The sequence below is a fragment of the Oreochromis aureus genome, linkage group 17 (genome assembly GCF_013358895.1).
Source record: "Oreochromis aureus strain Israel breed Guangdong linkage group 17, ZZ_aureus, whole genome shotgun sequence".
Lineage (NCBI taxonomy): Eukaryota > Metazoa > Chordata > Actinopteri > Cichliformes > Cichlidae > Oreochromis > Oreochromis aureus.
In genome coordinates this window covers 180,001-196,384 of record NC_052958.1, presented here as the reverse complement: position 1 = coordinate 196,384, position 16,384 = coordinate 180,001, and the positions used below count along the sequence as shown (strand labels likewise).

General features: G+C 42.9%; 1 protein-coding gene across 1 annotated transcript in view; it reads right to left on the bottom strand.

Moving 5' to 3' along the window:
- cog5 (component of oligomeric golgi complex 5) overlaps positions 1–16,384 on the bottom strand; it is a 77,816-nt gene that overhangs the window by 32,430 nt on the left and 29,002 nt on the right. Inside the window, exons 7-12 of the mRNA XM_039601266.1 lie at positions 15,647–15,777; positions 12,112–12,271; positions 10,833–10,945; positions 10,647–10,724; positions 4,822–4,903; positions 1,199–1,403 (exon numbers count right to left, since the gene is read on the bottom strand). Of these exons, the coding sequence (XP_039457200.1) occupies positions 1,199–1,403; positions 4,822–4,903; positions 10,647–10,724; positions 10,833–10,945; positions 12,112–12,271; positions 15,647–15,777 (769 nt within the window). The remainder of the gene's footprint in view (positions 1–1,198; positions 1,404–4,821; positions 4,904–10,646; positions 10,725–10,832; positions 10,946–12,111; positions 12,272–15,646; positions 15,778–16,384) is intronic.

Here is a 16,384-nt window from a genome sequence, read left to right as displayed (position 1 = left end):
ATGCAAGGAAAGGAAAGTACATAAACTTTGATGCAGTTAAGGTAATATTCCTTTGCTTTTGCATGAAGAGACAGATGTGTGTACCCCCCCCAGCATGTCACACTGGTGTTTACAGGAACTCTACTTCCAAGTATCTGCCCTCACATCCTGTCATTAGTGCATATGCACTAACACGAGAGGACTTTGTGTCTGCCATGTCTTTATGCCCCATCAGTAACACGATTCCTTTGTTCCTCAGGTTTTCGCTGCACTGTGTACACAATCCCTCATTGCACTGTTCTCTCTTAGACCTTCTTATCAAACACTGTCCCATCTGTCTTTGCTCTCCGACAGTGAGAACCAATCAGATGCAAGTGTCACCAGACGGACAATCAAATGTGACATTGTTTCAGAAGCAAAGGGTTGAAACTTTGTAATGACTGTGACAGAGAAACGTGACTGAATGCTGTGCATGGCATATTTGATAAGTGGACTGGGGGAGTGCTTCCCTCCCAGTCTCCAACTCATAAAGTAATAAAACAAAACTGAAATTACACTAAAAAGATGTGAGGCCTTACAGCGTTGTGTTTGTCCCTCTTTGGGGGGAAACTCCCACTGGGTTTAAATCTGGGACTCTCCGCCATTTGACCTTAGAACTGAAGAAGCTTCTCGGATGAGAGGTGAAACATCTTCAAGCAACTTAAAGAAGTCCAGACGCTTTTCTTTGCAAGCTCCTTTGACTGTTGTGTTGCATAACTACAGTAAACTGCACAGTGCTGTACTTGTATAGCTCTGTTTCCTTAACATGATCAAAGACCACCTTTTATGTTTCTTCTTATATATTTTTTTGTGGGATGTCATTTATTTTCTGTCCTCACCACCTTGTATTCGGTCTTCTCTGTCACTTTCTCCAAGTGTTCCTTAGCTCCACGGCTCTCTAAGCTTCTTGGCTTCACCAAGCAGCATAGTGTTTTTCTTGTTGTTTCTTAACGGTCGTCTCTCTGCTACTAAAAGTACATCTAGAGAAGACACTTGACCTCTCATCCAGGAAGCCTTAGAAGTTGAAGGTGGACACAAACTCTGCCTCTGAGTTGAGCAGACTTTCTACCTGACTGTTTAACTAAGGTGTGACTCAAAAATGCTCTGAATTCAACTTTTCCTCTGTGCTTCAAACTGAACAAGCTGTTGTGTGCGTGCTGCTGTGTTTGACTGGGCTCACTTGTAGTCTTGTTTCCCGTGTGTAAACAGGTCCTGGTTGTCTGTCTCTACTGTGGAGATATCCAGAGACGCGTCCATCCCACCACTGCTGGTTAACGCTCCTTGCAGACTGGTGCTGTACTGCTGCAGTCGGCGCCATAACTCATTGTAGAGTCGCAGGAGTTTGGGATACTCCCCTTCAAATGCCTGCTTCAAGAACGACGAGGCTACAAAGGAACCAAAGACACAAACAGAGAGAGAAAAACACACAATTAAAGTTTGGATTTATGAACAGAGTCTCAGTTTTCTCTGAGTGAGACCAGGAAGAGCGATCTCACAGACATCCAGCTCAGCGGACGTTTGCAGGATTTTGGACACTTCACAAGTGCTCGATCAGGTTTCTCTGAAATATTCGTAGTTTTTTCCACAACGCCCACGTTACAAACCGAAGCGCAAAAACATGTCAGTGAGCCAGCAGTGTCCAGTGTACTACGGGACATTGTTAGCCTAGCTTAGCATTAATACTGGGAAAAGGACAAAGCGCTAACCTGGCTATTTCCAACGTTCAAAATATAAGCACCTCTATGAACGGGGTTCATGAGACTGGATTAAATTCAGTGGATTTTACATGGAAGGAAGGGCGAGTGACAGGCTGGTCAATGCAGACGCCAACCAACGTGTTAAAGTGGGTGTGGTTTTGGCTCAGCTGAAAAAACCAAAAAAAAACTCATCAATTTCCTGAAATACGTGTAAAAATGTTACACTGACAGGAGGAAATGACACACACACACACACACACACACACACCCCCGCACACACACAGGCCATGACAGTGAAATGTTAGCGAGGAGCCAAATCCACCTCTCCTGTTCTCACTCGCCACCAAACGCCTCCATGTGACAGCGAGAGAATGATTAAGTCAAAATTATTTACTTATTTTTATTCATTTGTTTGTTTTTTGAGGGGCTGCTTTTGTTGATTCATCACCATTTACAGCAGGGGTGTCCAGCTCCAGGACTTGAGGGCCGGTGTCCTGCAGGATCTCACCCTGGGTCAACACACCTGAATCACATAATGAGTTTGTTACCAGGCCTCTGGATTTAAAGCAGCTGCGTTGGATCAAGGACACATCTAAAACCTGCAGGACACCGGCCCTCGAGGCCTGGAGTTGGACACCTGTGGTTTACAGAGTCTGATAAGATGAAGAACACCTGAGGAATGATTACTGAGTTAAACCAAAACCTGCAAACATTTTAAACTCGTTCCAGATGATTCTACTCACCAGAAACACTGATAATGGACAGATGTTTGATTTAACACCAGAGCGGAAAAGATGAGAACTTTTATTTATATATATTTTATTCAATACTGACAAAGTTTTTACTGTAATGGTTTTTTTTTTTTGTTGGTTCTTATGTGTGTTTAAAACTTTGCAGTTAGACACGAGGCCCAGCAGCACCAACAACCATGCCACATTTCCAAATGCTCATCTTCTTGGCAAAACAAAAAACCTGATTCCATCCATCGCCATCTGCTGACAGACTAGACCAGGGGTGGGCAATTCCAGGCCCCGAGGGCCGGTGTCCCTGCAGGTTTTACATGTGTCCTTGAACCAACACAGCTGATTTGAATGGCTAAATTGGCTCCTCAACATGTCCTGATGTTCTCCAGAGGCCTGGTAATGAACTAATCATGTGATTCAGGTGTGTTCAGGTGACCCAAGATGAGATCTAAAACCTGCAGGGACACCGGCCCTCGGTGCCTGGAATTGCCCACCCCTGGACTAGACTGAGGTCAGCAAACTCAGTACAGATGCTCAGATACCCCTCCCCCTGACTCCCTCCTCCAGCTCTTCCAGGTAGACACCGAGCTGTTTCCAAACGAGCCACACTGACCCATCTCTGCAGCATGCCCTGGGTCTGTAACCCTGCAGGCCAAGCCCGAAACACCTAAACTAAGAGGCGTCCAATCAGGATCCTAGCCACATCCCCAAACCACCTGAAACGGCTCTGTTCAGTGTGGAGATGCAGCAGATCCAGAGCCTTGAATGATCAAACTCCTTCTCCTGTCTCTGAGGGTCAACCCAAATCCCCAAAGCTCATTTCTGCTGCTTCCAGACACAGTTTCATTCTTTTGGTTTCTGCCCACAGCTTTTGGCCACAACTGTCATCAACTAACTGCATCTCAAAGACAATTTGTAAGCTGTTTTTTCTGACTGAGATCAGAAACAGCATCTCATGTGTGTGCATCATTATAGGGTTATGTGCTAATTTTCACTCCCAGCATGTCACACACCAACACCAGTGCAGTTTGCAATGGCTGCCCAAAAAAAGGGACACGTACACGGACCAAATAGGCTGAAACAGTGAGTCCAACACTATGTTCTGAGATAACCCCCATCAGGACACTCAGTCACATCCCACAAAACAAATTCTCCAGTACACTTGCATACTTCTTTAAAAAGGGAAGCCTACCAATCCAGATTCACTGTCCAACCAAGACAGCCCCACAGCATCCAGAGTCCTCTGGAACTGAGTGTAAACGCTGTTTAGATGTAAATATAGGGAGAGGTTTAACTCTCTGTGAAGGACTTCATGGGCAAAGGCTCAGAGAATCCACACGGCTCTCTGCAGAACAGGGGAAAGGGTAAAGCTGGTACTGTCTGGTTTTACATGCAGACATTTTTATATAAATCGACCAAAAGATTTATTTCTCATCTCTGTGCAGGTCTAACAGACCCTGCATCGTGTTGTGGGCAACACATTCACGTGACGAGTGAAAGGTCACCACTTCAGGGTTGCACCAGGAAGAGCAAACGGCTCAGTGCTCTGACAAATCACACGTCGCCGTGGTGACCCTAGTGACTTAGTGATCCAACCGAATCCTTTAAATCGGGGTTGCACACTGTTGCTCTCTCAGAATGTCTATTCTGTCAATTTCAAGTGTTTTGCATGAAATTTCAGCTGGGAACGAAAATAGATCTACTAATAGAAAATGAAAAAATAAATATTATTACAACAAATGATTTGAATGTAGAAATAATGGTCATCATTTAACTTTATTACAGACATAAAGAACTTGGAGCATTTCTAAAAGGAAGCACACTGGTGTGGAGTTTGCATGTTCGGCTTCCTCACCGAGCACGAGAATGGATGGATGTTTATTATAATTATTTATTTGGTATTGTTGTTAGCACTGTTGCTTCACAGCATGAAAGTCCTACGGTTCAGAGCCATACTGAGGTGTTTCTGTATGCAGTCTGCATGCTCTCTCTGCATACTCTGGTTTCCTCCCACAGTCCAAAAACATGCATGAACAGACCACAGGTCTGAATATTCGAGTGTGTGTCTCTCCACGTCAGCCCTGTGACAGATGGGTAACCTGTCCAGTGTTCTCCCTATGACATCTGGATTGTATATAAACACAGAAAACAGGATGTGTCTGCAGGTTTGGGACTGAGCTCACCCAAAGCACAGCGCGCTCTGGGACATGGCGATGCTTCTGTTACATATGCACAACACAGAACATTTACTTTCTTACACAACAGCTCGACAAGTGGAACAAACTGTTTGAATCTGTGTGAAAAGAAAAATCATGACAGACGTTGGTGCACAGGAGTGAAAACAGGAGAATAAACAGTCTTACCTTCAGTCGCTTTATGAAACTCTTCACTGAGCGTCGTAGTTATATTGTTCCAGAAGGTGTAGAGGATATCAGGCTGACCATCCTGTTGGTAAAACAAAGAAATACTGATTATCTGACACTCGACCATGTCGCCCTGATCAACCAGTGCCCTACAAAAACCACCTTCTTCCACGTTACAGGAGCACTTGTTTTCCCCTCCATCACAGTTTTTCATGTGATAACAGTAAACTCACCACCCGCTCATTCTTCTTACAGAGAAAATTCTCTGTATGACACTTTCCCACGTTTGACGGGTTAAACTCACACCTTAACGAATTAATCAACCAAAGACCCAGACAGACGTTTAATTCATTTGAAAGCCTGATGCTTAGCCTCGTCCACCCCAGCTGTAAAACTCAGAAACCAGTCTTACTTGTTATCATCTATCGTCCACCTGGGCCTTACACAGAGTTTCTCTCTGATTTCTCAGACTTTTTATCTGATTTAGTGCTCAGCTCAGATAAAATAATTATTGTGGGTGATTTTAACATCCATGTAGATGCTAAAAATGACAGCCTCAACATGGCATTTAATCTGTTTAGACTCAATTGGCTTCTCTCAAAATGTAAAAGAACCCACCCACCACTTTAATCACACTCTAGATCTTGTTTTAACATATGGCATAGAAACTGAACATTTAACAGTGTTTCCTGAAAACCCTCTGCTGTCTGATCATTTCCTGATAACATTTACATTTACAATAATTGATTACACAGCAGTGGAGAGTAGACTTTATCAAAGTAGATGTCTTTCTGAAAGTGCTGTAACTAAGTTTAAGAATATAATCCACCCACTGTTATCATCTTCAATGCCCTGTACCAACATAGAGCAGAGCAGCTATCTGAACGCTACTCCAACAGAGGTCGATTATCTTGTTAATAATTTTACCTCCTCACTACACGCACGACTCTGGATACTGTAGCTCCTGTGAAAACTAAGGCCTCAAATCAGAAGTACCTGACTCCGTGGTATAATTCTCAAACACGTAGCCTAAAGCAGATAACTCGTAAGCTGGAGAGGAAATGGCGTGTCACAAATTTAGAGGATCATCATTTAGCCTGGAGAAATAGTTTGCTGCTTTATAAGAAAGCCCTCTGCAAAGCCAGAACATCTTACTATTCGTCACTGATTGAAGAAAATAAGAACAACCCCAGGTTTCTCTTCAGCACTGTAGCCAGGCTGACAAACAGTCAGAGCTCTACTGAGCCAACAATCCCTTTAACGTTAACTAGTAATGACTTCATGAACTTCTTCACAAATAAAATTTTTATCATTAGAGAAAAAATTACCAATAATCATCCCACAGATGTAATATTATCTACAGCTACTTTTAGTAGCATTGATGATAAGTTAGACTCTTTTTCTCCAATTGATCTTTCTGAGTTAACTTCAATAATTACTTCCTCCAAACCATCAACGTGTCTTTTAGACCCCATTCCTACAAAACTGCTCAAAGAAGTCCTGCCATTAATTAATGCTTCGATCTTAAATATGATCAACCTATCTCTAATAATCAGCTATGTACCACAGGCCTTCAAGCTGGCTGTAGTTAAACCTTTACTTAAAAAGCATCTCTAGACCCAGCTGTCTTAGCTAATTATAGGCCAATCTCCAACCTTCCTTTCATATCAAACATCCTTGAAAGAGTAGTTGTCAAACAGCTAACAGATCATCTGCAGAGGAATGGCTTATTTGAAGAGTTTCAGTCAGGTTTCAGAGCTCATCACAGCACAGAAACAGCTTTAGTGAAGGTTACAAATGATCTTCTTATGGCCTCTGACAGTGGACTCATCTCTGTGCTTGTCCTGCTAGACCTCAGTGCTGCGTTCGATACTGTTGACCATAATATCCTATTAGAGCGATTAGAACATGCTGTAGGTATTACAGGTACTGCACTGCAGTGGTTTGTATCATATCTATCTAATAGACTCCAATTTGTTCATGTAAATGGAGAGTCCTCTTCACACACTAAGGTCAATTATGGTGTTCCACAGGGTTCAGTGCTAGGACCAATTCTGTTTACATTATACATGCTTCCTTAGGCAGCATCATTAGAAGACATAGCATAAATTTTCACTGCTATGCAGATGACACGCAGCTCTATCTATCCATGAAGCCAGGTAACACACACCAATTAGTTAAACTGCAGGAATGTCTTAAAGACATAAAGACCTGGATGGCCGCTAACTTTCTGCTTCTTAATTCAGATCAAACTGAGGTTATTGTACTCGGCCCTGAAAATCTTAGAAATATGGTATCTAAGCAGATTCTTACTCTGGATGGCATTACCTTGGCCTCCAGTAACACTGTGAGGAACCTTGAGTCATTTTTGACCAGGACATGTCCTTCAACGCACATATTAAACAAATATGTAAGACTGCTTTCTTCCATTTGTGCAACATCTCTAAAGTTAGAAATATCCTGTCTCAGAGTGATGCTGAAAAACTAGTTCATGCATTTATTACTTCCAGGCTGGACTACTGTAATTCTTTATTATCAGGATGTCCTAAAAACTCCCTGAAAAGCCTTCAGTTAATCCAAAATGCTGCAGCAAGAGTCCTGACAGGGACTAGAAAGAGAGAGCAGATTTCTCCTGTTTTGGCTTCCCTTCATTGGCTTCCTGTTAAATCCAGAATTGAATTCAAAATCCTGCTCCTCACATACAAGGTCTTAAATAATCAGGCCCCATCTTATCTTAATGACCTTGTAGTACCATATCACCCTATTAGAGCACTTCGCTCTCGCTCTGCAGGCCTACTTGTTGTTCCTAGAGTATTTAAAACTAGAATGGGAGGCAGAGCCTTCAGTTTTCAGGCCCCTCTTCTGAAAAGGCCTCTCGTATGAAACATGAACTTGCAGACACATACACACTTCAACATACATAACCCGATTATGGAAAGTGCTTTAATTATTTCATGGAACCGGACATGTTCCTGTGTCTTGTCCTCAGCGCTCTATTAGAGAAGCATGCTGCAGGTCTGTTGGGCATGCCTCTGACCCCTGCCACTTTCCCCACTGTCTGCACATCTGTCTTTGTTTGATAATTATATGTTTGTAGAAACACAGAAACCAAAGTTACTTTGGAAGTTGGATGTCGGAATTTAGAGACAAGTTTCGATTCAGTTTTTTTCCAATTGAATTCAGTTTTATTTATAACACCACTGACCTCAAAATGCATTATATTGTAAGGTAAAGTGCCCCAACTGCTTTTATGAGCAAGAACTTGATGACAGTGGGGAGGAAAAACTCCTTTCAGCGTAACCAGAGGAGGGAGGGTCAGCTGGGTATGAGGGGAGGCAGACAGGATGAAAGTCACTCTCTGAAAGACGCAGATCCATAATAACTTAGTGCGTTCCAGTATTAGCGTCAGGAAAGCACAAAAACAAGGATTTAATCTGCTTCTCAGTAACGTAGAGCCATTCATGGATAGAGCCTGCTCAGTGCTCAGTGAGGACATGTTCAGCAATCTTGGCAGTACAGACAAGTTTTACAGTTCATGGTTATTTTGCCAAAGCAACACTTTGTTAACTCTGGGTTGGTGGGTATGCTCCAAGTTTCCAAGCTGTAAATCCAATGTATGTGAATGTTAGATAGAAAACAGAGTCCTTGTATGAGTGGGTGTGAATATTGTATATAAAGCCCTTTTAGTGTTCAGGTAGAGTACAAAGAACCGGTCTGTGTTATATTTACCGTGAAAATTCAGAGTGGGGGCTTGACTGTGAGTGGCTGGTGTCTGTTCATCTCCTGCTTACAGGATCAACTTATCATCTGATTTTTACAGCCAGACTTTTAACACTGCGGTTTAGAAATGAAAAGACATGGCAAAAAGTTACAGGGCTGGTAAAGAGTACTGGCAAGGACTGGCTCACCTCTGGGAGTGGGTTCATGTCTGGCTGTTGCATTCTCTATTGCAGCATCCACTCTAAGTTACAGTAACTTCACATATTACTGACATATGATTATTAATATATTATTATGATTTTAAGTGAATGACACTGACCAAGTGTGGAGAACTAAACAGAGTTTCATCAGCTCAGCTGATCGTGTCAGCCACATGTTTTGCCATACAGAGATTTTCTCTGTAAGAAGAATGAGCAGGTGGTGAGTTTACTGTTATCACATGAAAAACTGTGATGGAGGGGAAAACAAGCGCTCCTGTAACGTGGAAGAACAAAAAGGTTTTTGCATAACTGTGTGTAACTGTGCACACAGCCCCAGAAATGTAAGAACTACATGAGAATCACTGAGGTGTTATTCAGCTACACTCCTGAGTACAAGATGCAAAATAACATCTTCCTCATAATAATTTACAGCTGTTTCTGTCACATTTCACATGTCTGAATGCACTTCTTTAATTAGTGTTCAGAACTTTGACTGTACCGTCAACATATTTTCATGTAATGCTTTCAGAGCTGCTGACAGTCAGTCCATTCTTACATGTATACTTGTGTCCATAACAGTGAAGCTGATGGTGCTGCTGCACTGCTGAGGAGACTTGAATTTAGACATGTCATTAGGTCCCAAACTCACACCTCCATCTCTGGGTAATTGGTGAGAGCTTTGTTTCCATAGTAACATTCTCCTGCTTTCATTTCTACAACTCTGTTTCTGTGGAGGTAGGCAGATGAACTTGTGCTGCTGGCCGCCGTGTGAGAACGTGTTTGCACCCGTACTGATGTTTGTCACATTTGAATGTTTCAGACGATCAAACAAATGTAAATGTCAGACAAAGATAACACAAATAAACACATAGTGCAGCTTCTAAACTAAGGTGATTATTATTAAGGGGGAGAAAATCCAAACCTGCATGGCCCCCCAGTTATAAAATGAATTAACTGTGGTGTGTCACAGTTTGATTTCTCTAGCCACACACAGGCCTGATTACTGCCACACCTGTTCTCAATCAACAGATACCTTAAATAGGACCAGCCTGACAAAGTGGAGCAGACCAAAAGTATTTGTACTCTGTTACTTCCCACCTCTGGGAAATGGAGCCACAAATTCTGCCGTCGACCAAAACATCCTGAAGGAGAACGTCCCAACATCTGATTGTGACCTCAAGCTGAAGCGCACTTGTGTTCTGCAACAGGACAATGATCCAAACCACAGCAGTGAGTTCACCTCTGATTGGCTTAAGAAAAACAAAAATGAAGACTTTGGAGTGGCCTGGTCAAAGTCCTGAGCTGAATCCAACTGAGACGCTGGTGCAGGACCTTAAAAACACGGTTCATGCTCACAAACCCTCCAATGTGGCTGAATTACAACAATTCTGCAAATATGAGTGGACCCAGATTCCTCCACAGAGCTGTAAAAGACTCACTGCCAGTTATTACAAACGCTGAGGGGCCCCACCAGGGGGCCATCACTTTTACACATGGAGATTTTTTTCCCCTTAATGATAATCACCTTCATTTAGAAACTGCATTTTGTGTTTGTGTTATCTTTGTCTAACATCTACAATTTGATCTGAAACATTTAAGTGTGACAAACATCAGGACTGGGCCAGAGTCTTTCTCTCGACACTGTATAAACAAATCAAATGGACTTGATCTCAAATTTGAACATTGTCCTGGTTTTTTAAACACCTCTTTGGGACTCGTGCTTCCTTCGGTAGTGGGACACCAGGGAAACAGAATACTTTCAGTATTCTGTTTCCATTTTATTTTATTTCCATTTGGACCAACTGAGATGTGAAGTCTCCTGATTATTCTGCATGTGACTTTTGCTTGAGTATTATTACTGGGTTTCATTAATGAAACACCAGAGTAGCACTATAGCTCACCCACCTTGATGATCTCATCAATGAAGCACACGTGAGTGACGGGGTCTCTCTTCTTCATCAGAACCTTCTGCAGGTGCTGCACCTGAAACGACACACAACAAAGATGGCCTTGTACTTAATTCATCAGCCACGTTGGCGGCTGTGCTGTTTAATTTAACGCTCGGGCTTCAGTGTGTATATGCATGTGTACTTGTCTGGATGCAGCACATATCTGGTCCATTAGTTTCTCCAGGTTGGTCCACAGACCAGCACGGAAAGCTGCTGTGTTGCCTGGTGTTGGTAGCACTGCTCTGCCAGGAGCGCCTAGAGGAACATCAACCACAAATCATTTCCACCAACAAAGCAGTTTCCTCATTCGATTTTCTCCAGGTTTACTCAACATGTGTCGACGACAGCAGTCTTTCCTACAAATACAATCTCATAAAGATTGCAGATTTTAACAAATTTAGTGTGAAATACTGCCGTATATACGCTGGGGACTAATTTCAGTAATGAAACAATACTGACATATTTTTTATAGTTTTGTGGAGTTCTGTGGCACAGAGGACTAAGTGCCTCTGTGTGCAAATGAGCAAATAGAGTATTTGCTCATTTGCCATCAAACACATGAGCAACATGATTAAACCACAGAGTTTAATACGATGTGCCCTTACAAAAGCTTCGACTCTACCTGCTTTCCACAAGGTTTTGAAGTGTGTTGGGATTTTCTGGCCATCCTAGAAGCACATTGGTGAGGTCAGACTGTAACCCCCCTCCCACAAACTTGGCACAGTGCAGTGAGACAAGCATCATTCTCCTGGCAGCTGCCAAACCCAGACTGGTCCATCTGGAGAAGCGTAACTCGTCACTCCACAGCTTTGCTACACCACTGCTTCCAACACATTGCTTTGGGCTTGATGATGGAATGCTTGGATCCAAACAGCTTCCATGAAGCTCTCTACACACTGAGTTAATCTGAAGGCCACATGAAGTTTGGAGGTCTATAGCGACTAACTCTGCAGAAAGTTGGGACCTCTGTGCACGATGCACCTCAGCATCCGCTCTGTGACTGTACACGGCAGAGGTCCTGTCATTCCCAGTCACTTTGTTGGAATACCGCTAACAGCTGACTATGGAATATTTGGTAGTAAGGAAATATCACAACAGGTGGCATCCCATTACAGTACCAATCTGGAATTCACTAAGTGACCCATTCTTTCACAATTGTTGGCAGAAGCAGTCTGCATCATAAACACCTTCATTTAGAAACTGCATTTTGTTTTCACTTGTGTTATCTTTGTCCAATATTCAAATTGATCTGAAACATTTATGTGTGACAAAGGAGGCAAACACTTGTTCACACCACTGTTTTTCAAACCAACTCATGAAATAGATCCAATTATTAAATATTCTTCTATTTGATCATTACAAATTAGAACAATGCACTCAGTGGGCAAACCTTTCTGAAGCACAGTCTTCTTCAGGCTTACCTCTGGGGTGAGCTGGCTGTGTCAAGCCTTTGATGTCAAGTGCACTAGTGATGTTGTCCTGTATGGTGGTGTGGTAACCCCCAACTACATGGCTGATGGTCTCTCGGAGATTACCCAGATTATAGAAAACCTGAAGGGCTGTGCCAACCTGGGTTGGATTCTGATTATCAAAAGAAATGGGGAGAGGGGGAATGAATGAGGTGTCAATGTCAGCATCTGTTTGCTTCAGCTTTAAAAGTCACTGTTACAGAACAAAGCAGCTGCAGGTCCACTGCTACATTCATTTAGATTTAGCTTAATTCACACAAGAACAAAAACCATTTGATGGAGAGAAAGTAACATTATTGTTTTTGTCAGTGTCAGTTTTGTATCAGTCATCTTCTATAAAAGCCTTTCTGATAGCATTAATAAGGTCGCTAGAAACTGTTTGGCTAACTTGACCTGCGTTACACTTCTTTGTGTAATGCAGGTCAAGTGTAATGGTGTTTCAAAAGCTTTGTGAGTGCTCCTGCCTGCTTCTGTAAACATGCAGTGAGCTGATGCATATCTACTATAAGTAACACTTGATAAATCCCTGCCCTGCAAACAAGCACACTCACACACAGACACGTGTTGTGAGTCTGTGACTCAGTGCTCGAGTGTTGAATGAATCGGTATCTCGTCTAATCTCCAAGCACGTGCCATGCTAATTCCCATTATGGACACAGTAATCCAAGAAAACATCAGAAGCACTTAGATACAACGTAACAAGTTAATATGACTGCCACATAAAGCGGAGACTGTCCTCGGCTTCTACTGTGTGCATGCATTCATGGACGTCGATCGCCTCTGTAGGGGCAGCACAATCTCTTCAGGATTATATGAGTGCCACGTCTCTCTCATGAAATGTGCCAGGGGGTAAACTTGCCACAGTCTTGTCGTCACAACAACGTTGCCAGGAAACAAGCAGAAATACTACAGAAGTACTGGCTGCTGTTAATTAAGAAACATCCTAGTCATTTTTTAATTTCTTCAAACATGTTCGTCAGTGAGGAGCTGAGGAGTTGGTAAGTCTGAACAGACCCGGCTAGCTGCTCTACTGTATTTCGAGTCTTTATGCTAAGCTAACCTGTCCTGACAGCAATACTGTACTGGTTCCTCTCTGTACGAAGGTGGAGTAGAGGGTGTGCTCACCCTATCCATTAGGGACCATGTCAGGGGGAGGAGAGCCCAGCTGTTAGAAGAACCTCAGAGCCAGAACAACAATGGGGTTTTCTTTCTGGCCATGGGACACTGAACAAGCTTGTTATCCTCTTGAAGATATATTCAAGGAGTTTGCGCAATCGTGCATGTTGTGGACTTCTAGAAGGCACTCAGCTACATCCCTCAGGGATTCCTGTTGGGGATGTTTCAAAAGGACCAGGTCTCCAAAAACCATTATTATTGGCCACTTGGACCCTGTAGCAATCAATTCAATTTATTTAACTTCAGTTTTATTTATATAGTGCTAAATTACAACAACAGTCACCTCAAGGCGTGTTATACTGTAATTTAATAATACACAATAATACAGAGAAAACCCCAAGAATCAGCCCCTATCAGCAAGCACTTGCTGACAGTGGGAAGGAAAAACTTCCTTTTAACAGGAAGAAACCTCCAGCAGAGCCAGACTCAGGGAGTCTGCTGTGACCGGCTGAGGGTGAGGGAAGGGAGACAGACTAAAAGACTTGTTGAAGAGAGAGCCAAAGATTAATAATGTCTAAAATTAGTGTATAAACACATCCATCCATCCATTCGCTTCCACTTATCCTTTTTCAGGGTCGTGGGAGCGCTGGAGCCTATGCCAGCTGTCTTAGGGCGAGAGGCGGGGTAAACCCTAACACACAGAGACAAACAACCATTCGCACTCACATTCACTCCCGCATTCACACCTATGGGCAATTTAGACCGATCAATTAACCTATCCCCACTAACTGCATGTCTTTGGACTGTGGGAGGAAGCTGGAGCACATGGGGAGAACCCACGCAAACACTCCATGCAAACTCCAAACAGAAAGACCCCAGCCTGATGGTGGAAATGTCAAACCAAGAACCATCCTGAGAGCTGGGTTAACAATCACAGACAGCATTTCTAGAGGCAGTCAGCAGCTGCAGGGTTTCCCCGTTGGTGATGATCTTATCTTTGCTTTTTGTACATTATGTGGTTTTATCAGGCAGTTTTCTCTGGTTTGCAGCCAATGGTGTGATGTTGCAAAAATGAGAGTTAGCACCTTAGAGTCAGAAAGGGCTGAGTTCCCACTCCGATTCAGGAATGGGAAGCTGCCCCAACAGGAGCAGTAGAATATCTCTGGGTCTTGTGTGCTAGGAAAGGTAGAGTGAAGTTGGACACTGACGGACGGATCGGTGCAGTGTTGGCAGTGATGCGGATACTGCAGCAATCAGCGGTGGTGAAGAGAGAGCAGAATGTGAAAGCCAAGCCGATGATTTCTAAGCTAATCTGTGTTCCTATGAAACAGTGAAAGAACCACTGTTATTAGACTGGTGCTACGTTTACATTTAAAACCCTTAGCGTTAGACTCTGACAGGATACCAGACTAACAAAGTCCCTAACAGCGCTCTTCAGTGATGTTCATAAAAACAGAGTTATTCAAAATATTAACATTACAGACTTTAGCCACTGTTTGTTTTTTTAGATAAAGAGGGGCGGCGTGGGTTTTTTGTTTGTTGTTTTTTTTAACGTGGGTCAGTGGAGCTCCCACTCACCAGATGGGCTACAGGGTCTCTGCTAGCAAAAATCAGAGGACTGAGGTGAATCTCCCACACAGCCCAGCCAGCATGTCCAAGCTTACATAACATTCACAACAAGCAACTGTGTAAGAAGCTGTCACTGTGTGTCCATACAGTACATACAGTATGTGTGATGTGTGCGTTTTTCATATGTGAACACACACAGACACACACAGCAGTGGTCAGGATAAAAATACTTCTGCTGTGGGTGTAATACACCAGGGGGATAGAGGTGTGTGTGTGTGTGTGTGTGTGTGTGTGTGCGCGCCGTTTGTCTATTTTTGGAGCAACAGCTTATTGTCTCGATGCAGACAGACATTCACGGGAACTTTACAGTCACTGTCTCCTACTAATCTCCACTCTGTCAGCAGCTTCAGACATTCCTGCTCAGCATCTCTTTGGGTTCACACACCAATGCATGAAATAGCTCTAATGTTATTTCTTCATCACCATAAATGAACTCTTCTTCTGAGAAGTATTTGGAAACACGTCACTCTTACATGCACACTACTCACAACAGCAGCATCTAAAAGCCATCACATGGAAACACTGGGAGTCACAGCTCTCACTGTGACTGCCAGCGACCTCCAGAAACCATTTGCCAACTGGTTTCGGAAAAGCCACAACCAGTTAGTGGTTGCCAGGTGATGACCTACTAGAGCCTGATAAGTCACTGACATTCTCCCTTAGGAGGCTTAAATCTCAGGCAGCACACCAGGTCTCAGACAGCGCAGTACAGGTAGAAAACAAAAGAACTGATATTTTCTACCTGGATTTCCATTCCTTGCTCCAGCAACCGCTTGGCCTGGTTCTCCACCTCGAGCCTGGCTCTGCTGATCAACAGCAAGTCGTTCTCGATCACCTCGATGCCACTCAGATCCACACCCTGTGATAGATAGTCTGGAGAAAGCACACATGAGAATATTGAACATGGATCTGTCAAAAGTTATTAAAGAGCAAAGCTTGAACTTTACCATCAACATGAATCAGGATCTGCAATTTAAAACAGACACATCAAAAGTATCTGACTGTTGGTCCTGCAGAGTCCCATACGGCGCATACAATCATACAAACAATCTTCACATTTTAAAGACAATTCGTGACAATTTCTGGATAATATAGAGTTATAGTTAGTTAGCACACAGAATCCTCCTTAACGTGGTTTTCTCCGTCACAACAAAGGATGAAAATCGATTTCTTCACTAAAAATTTCATGTTTAAAATTATTCTGTTTTTTTAGTGTTACTGTGAAATAGTTTTAGAAACTGTCTCTATTTATTTTTTTGAATGCAGTGTTGGACTTTAAAAGACCACATGATTTTTTTAACATAGTTTTAACGTGGTTTTGGTTCAGGGAGCCTCTCTGTACGAGTCACCGACCCTCCATGTTTGACAGTTGATGCCACACACTGTGGAACCATCCTTTCACCCACTCCACGGTGTGCAAAGATCCTGTGTGATGAACCGAAGAGTTCAAATGTTGATTCAACTGTCCATAAAACCTTCT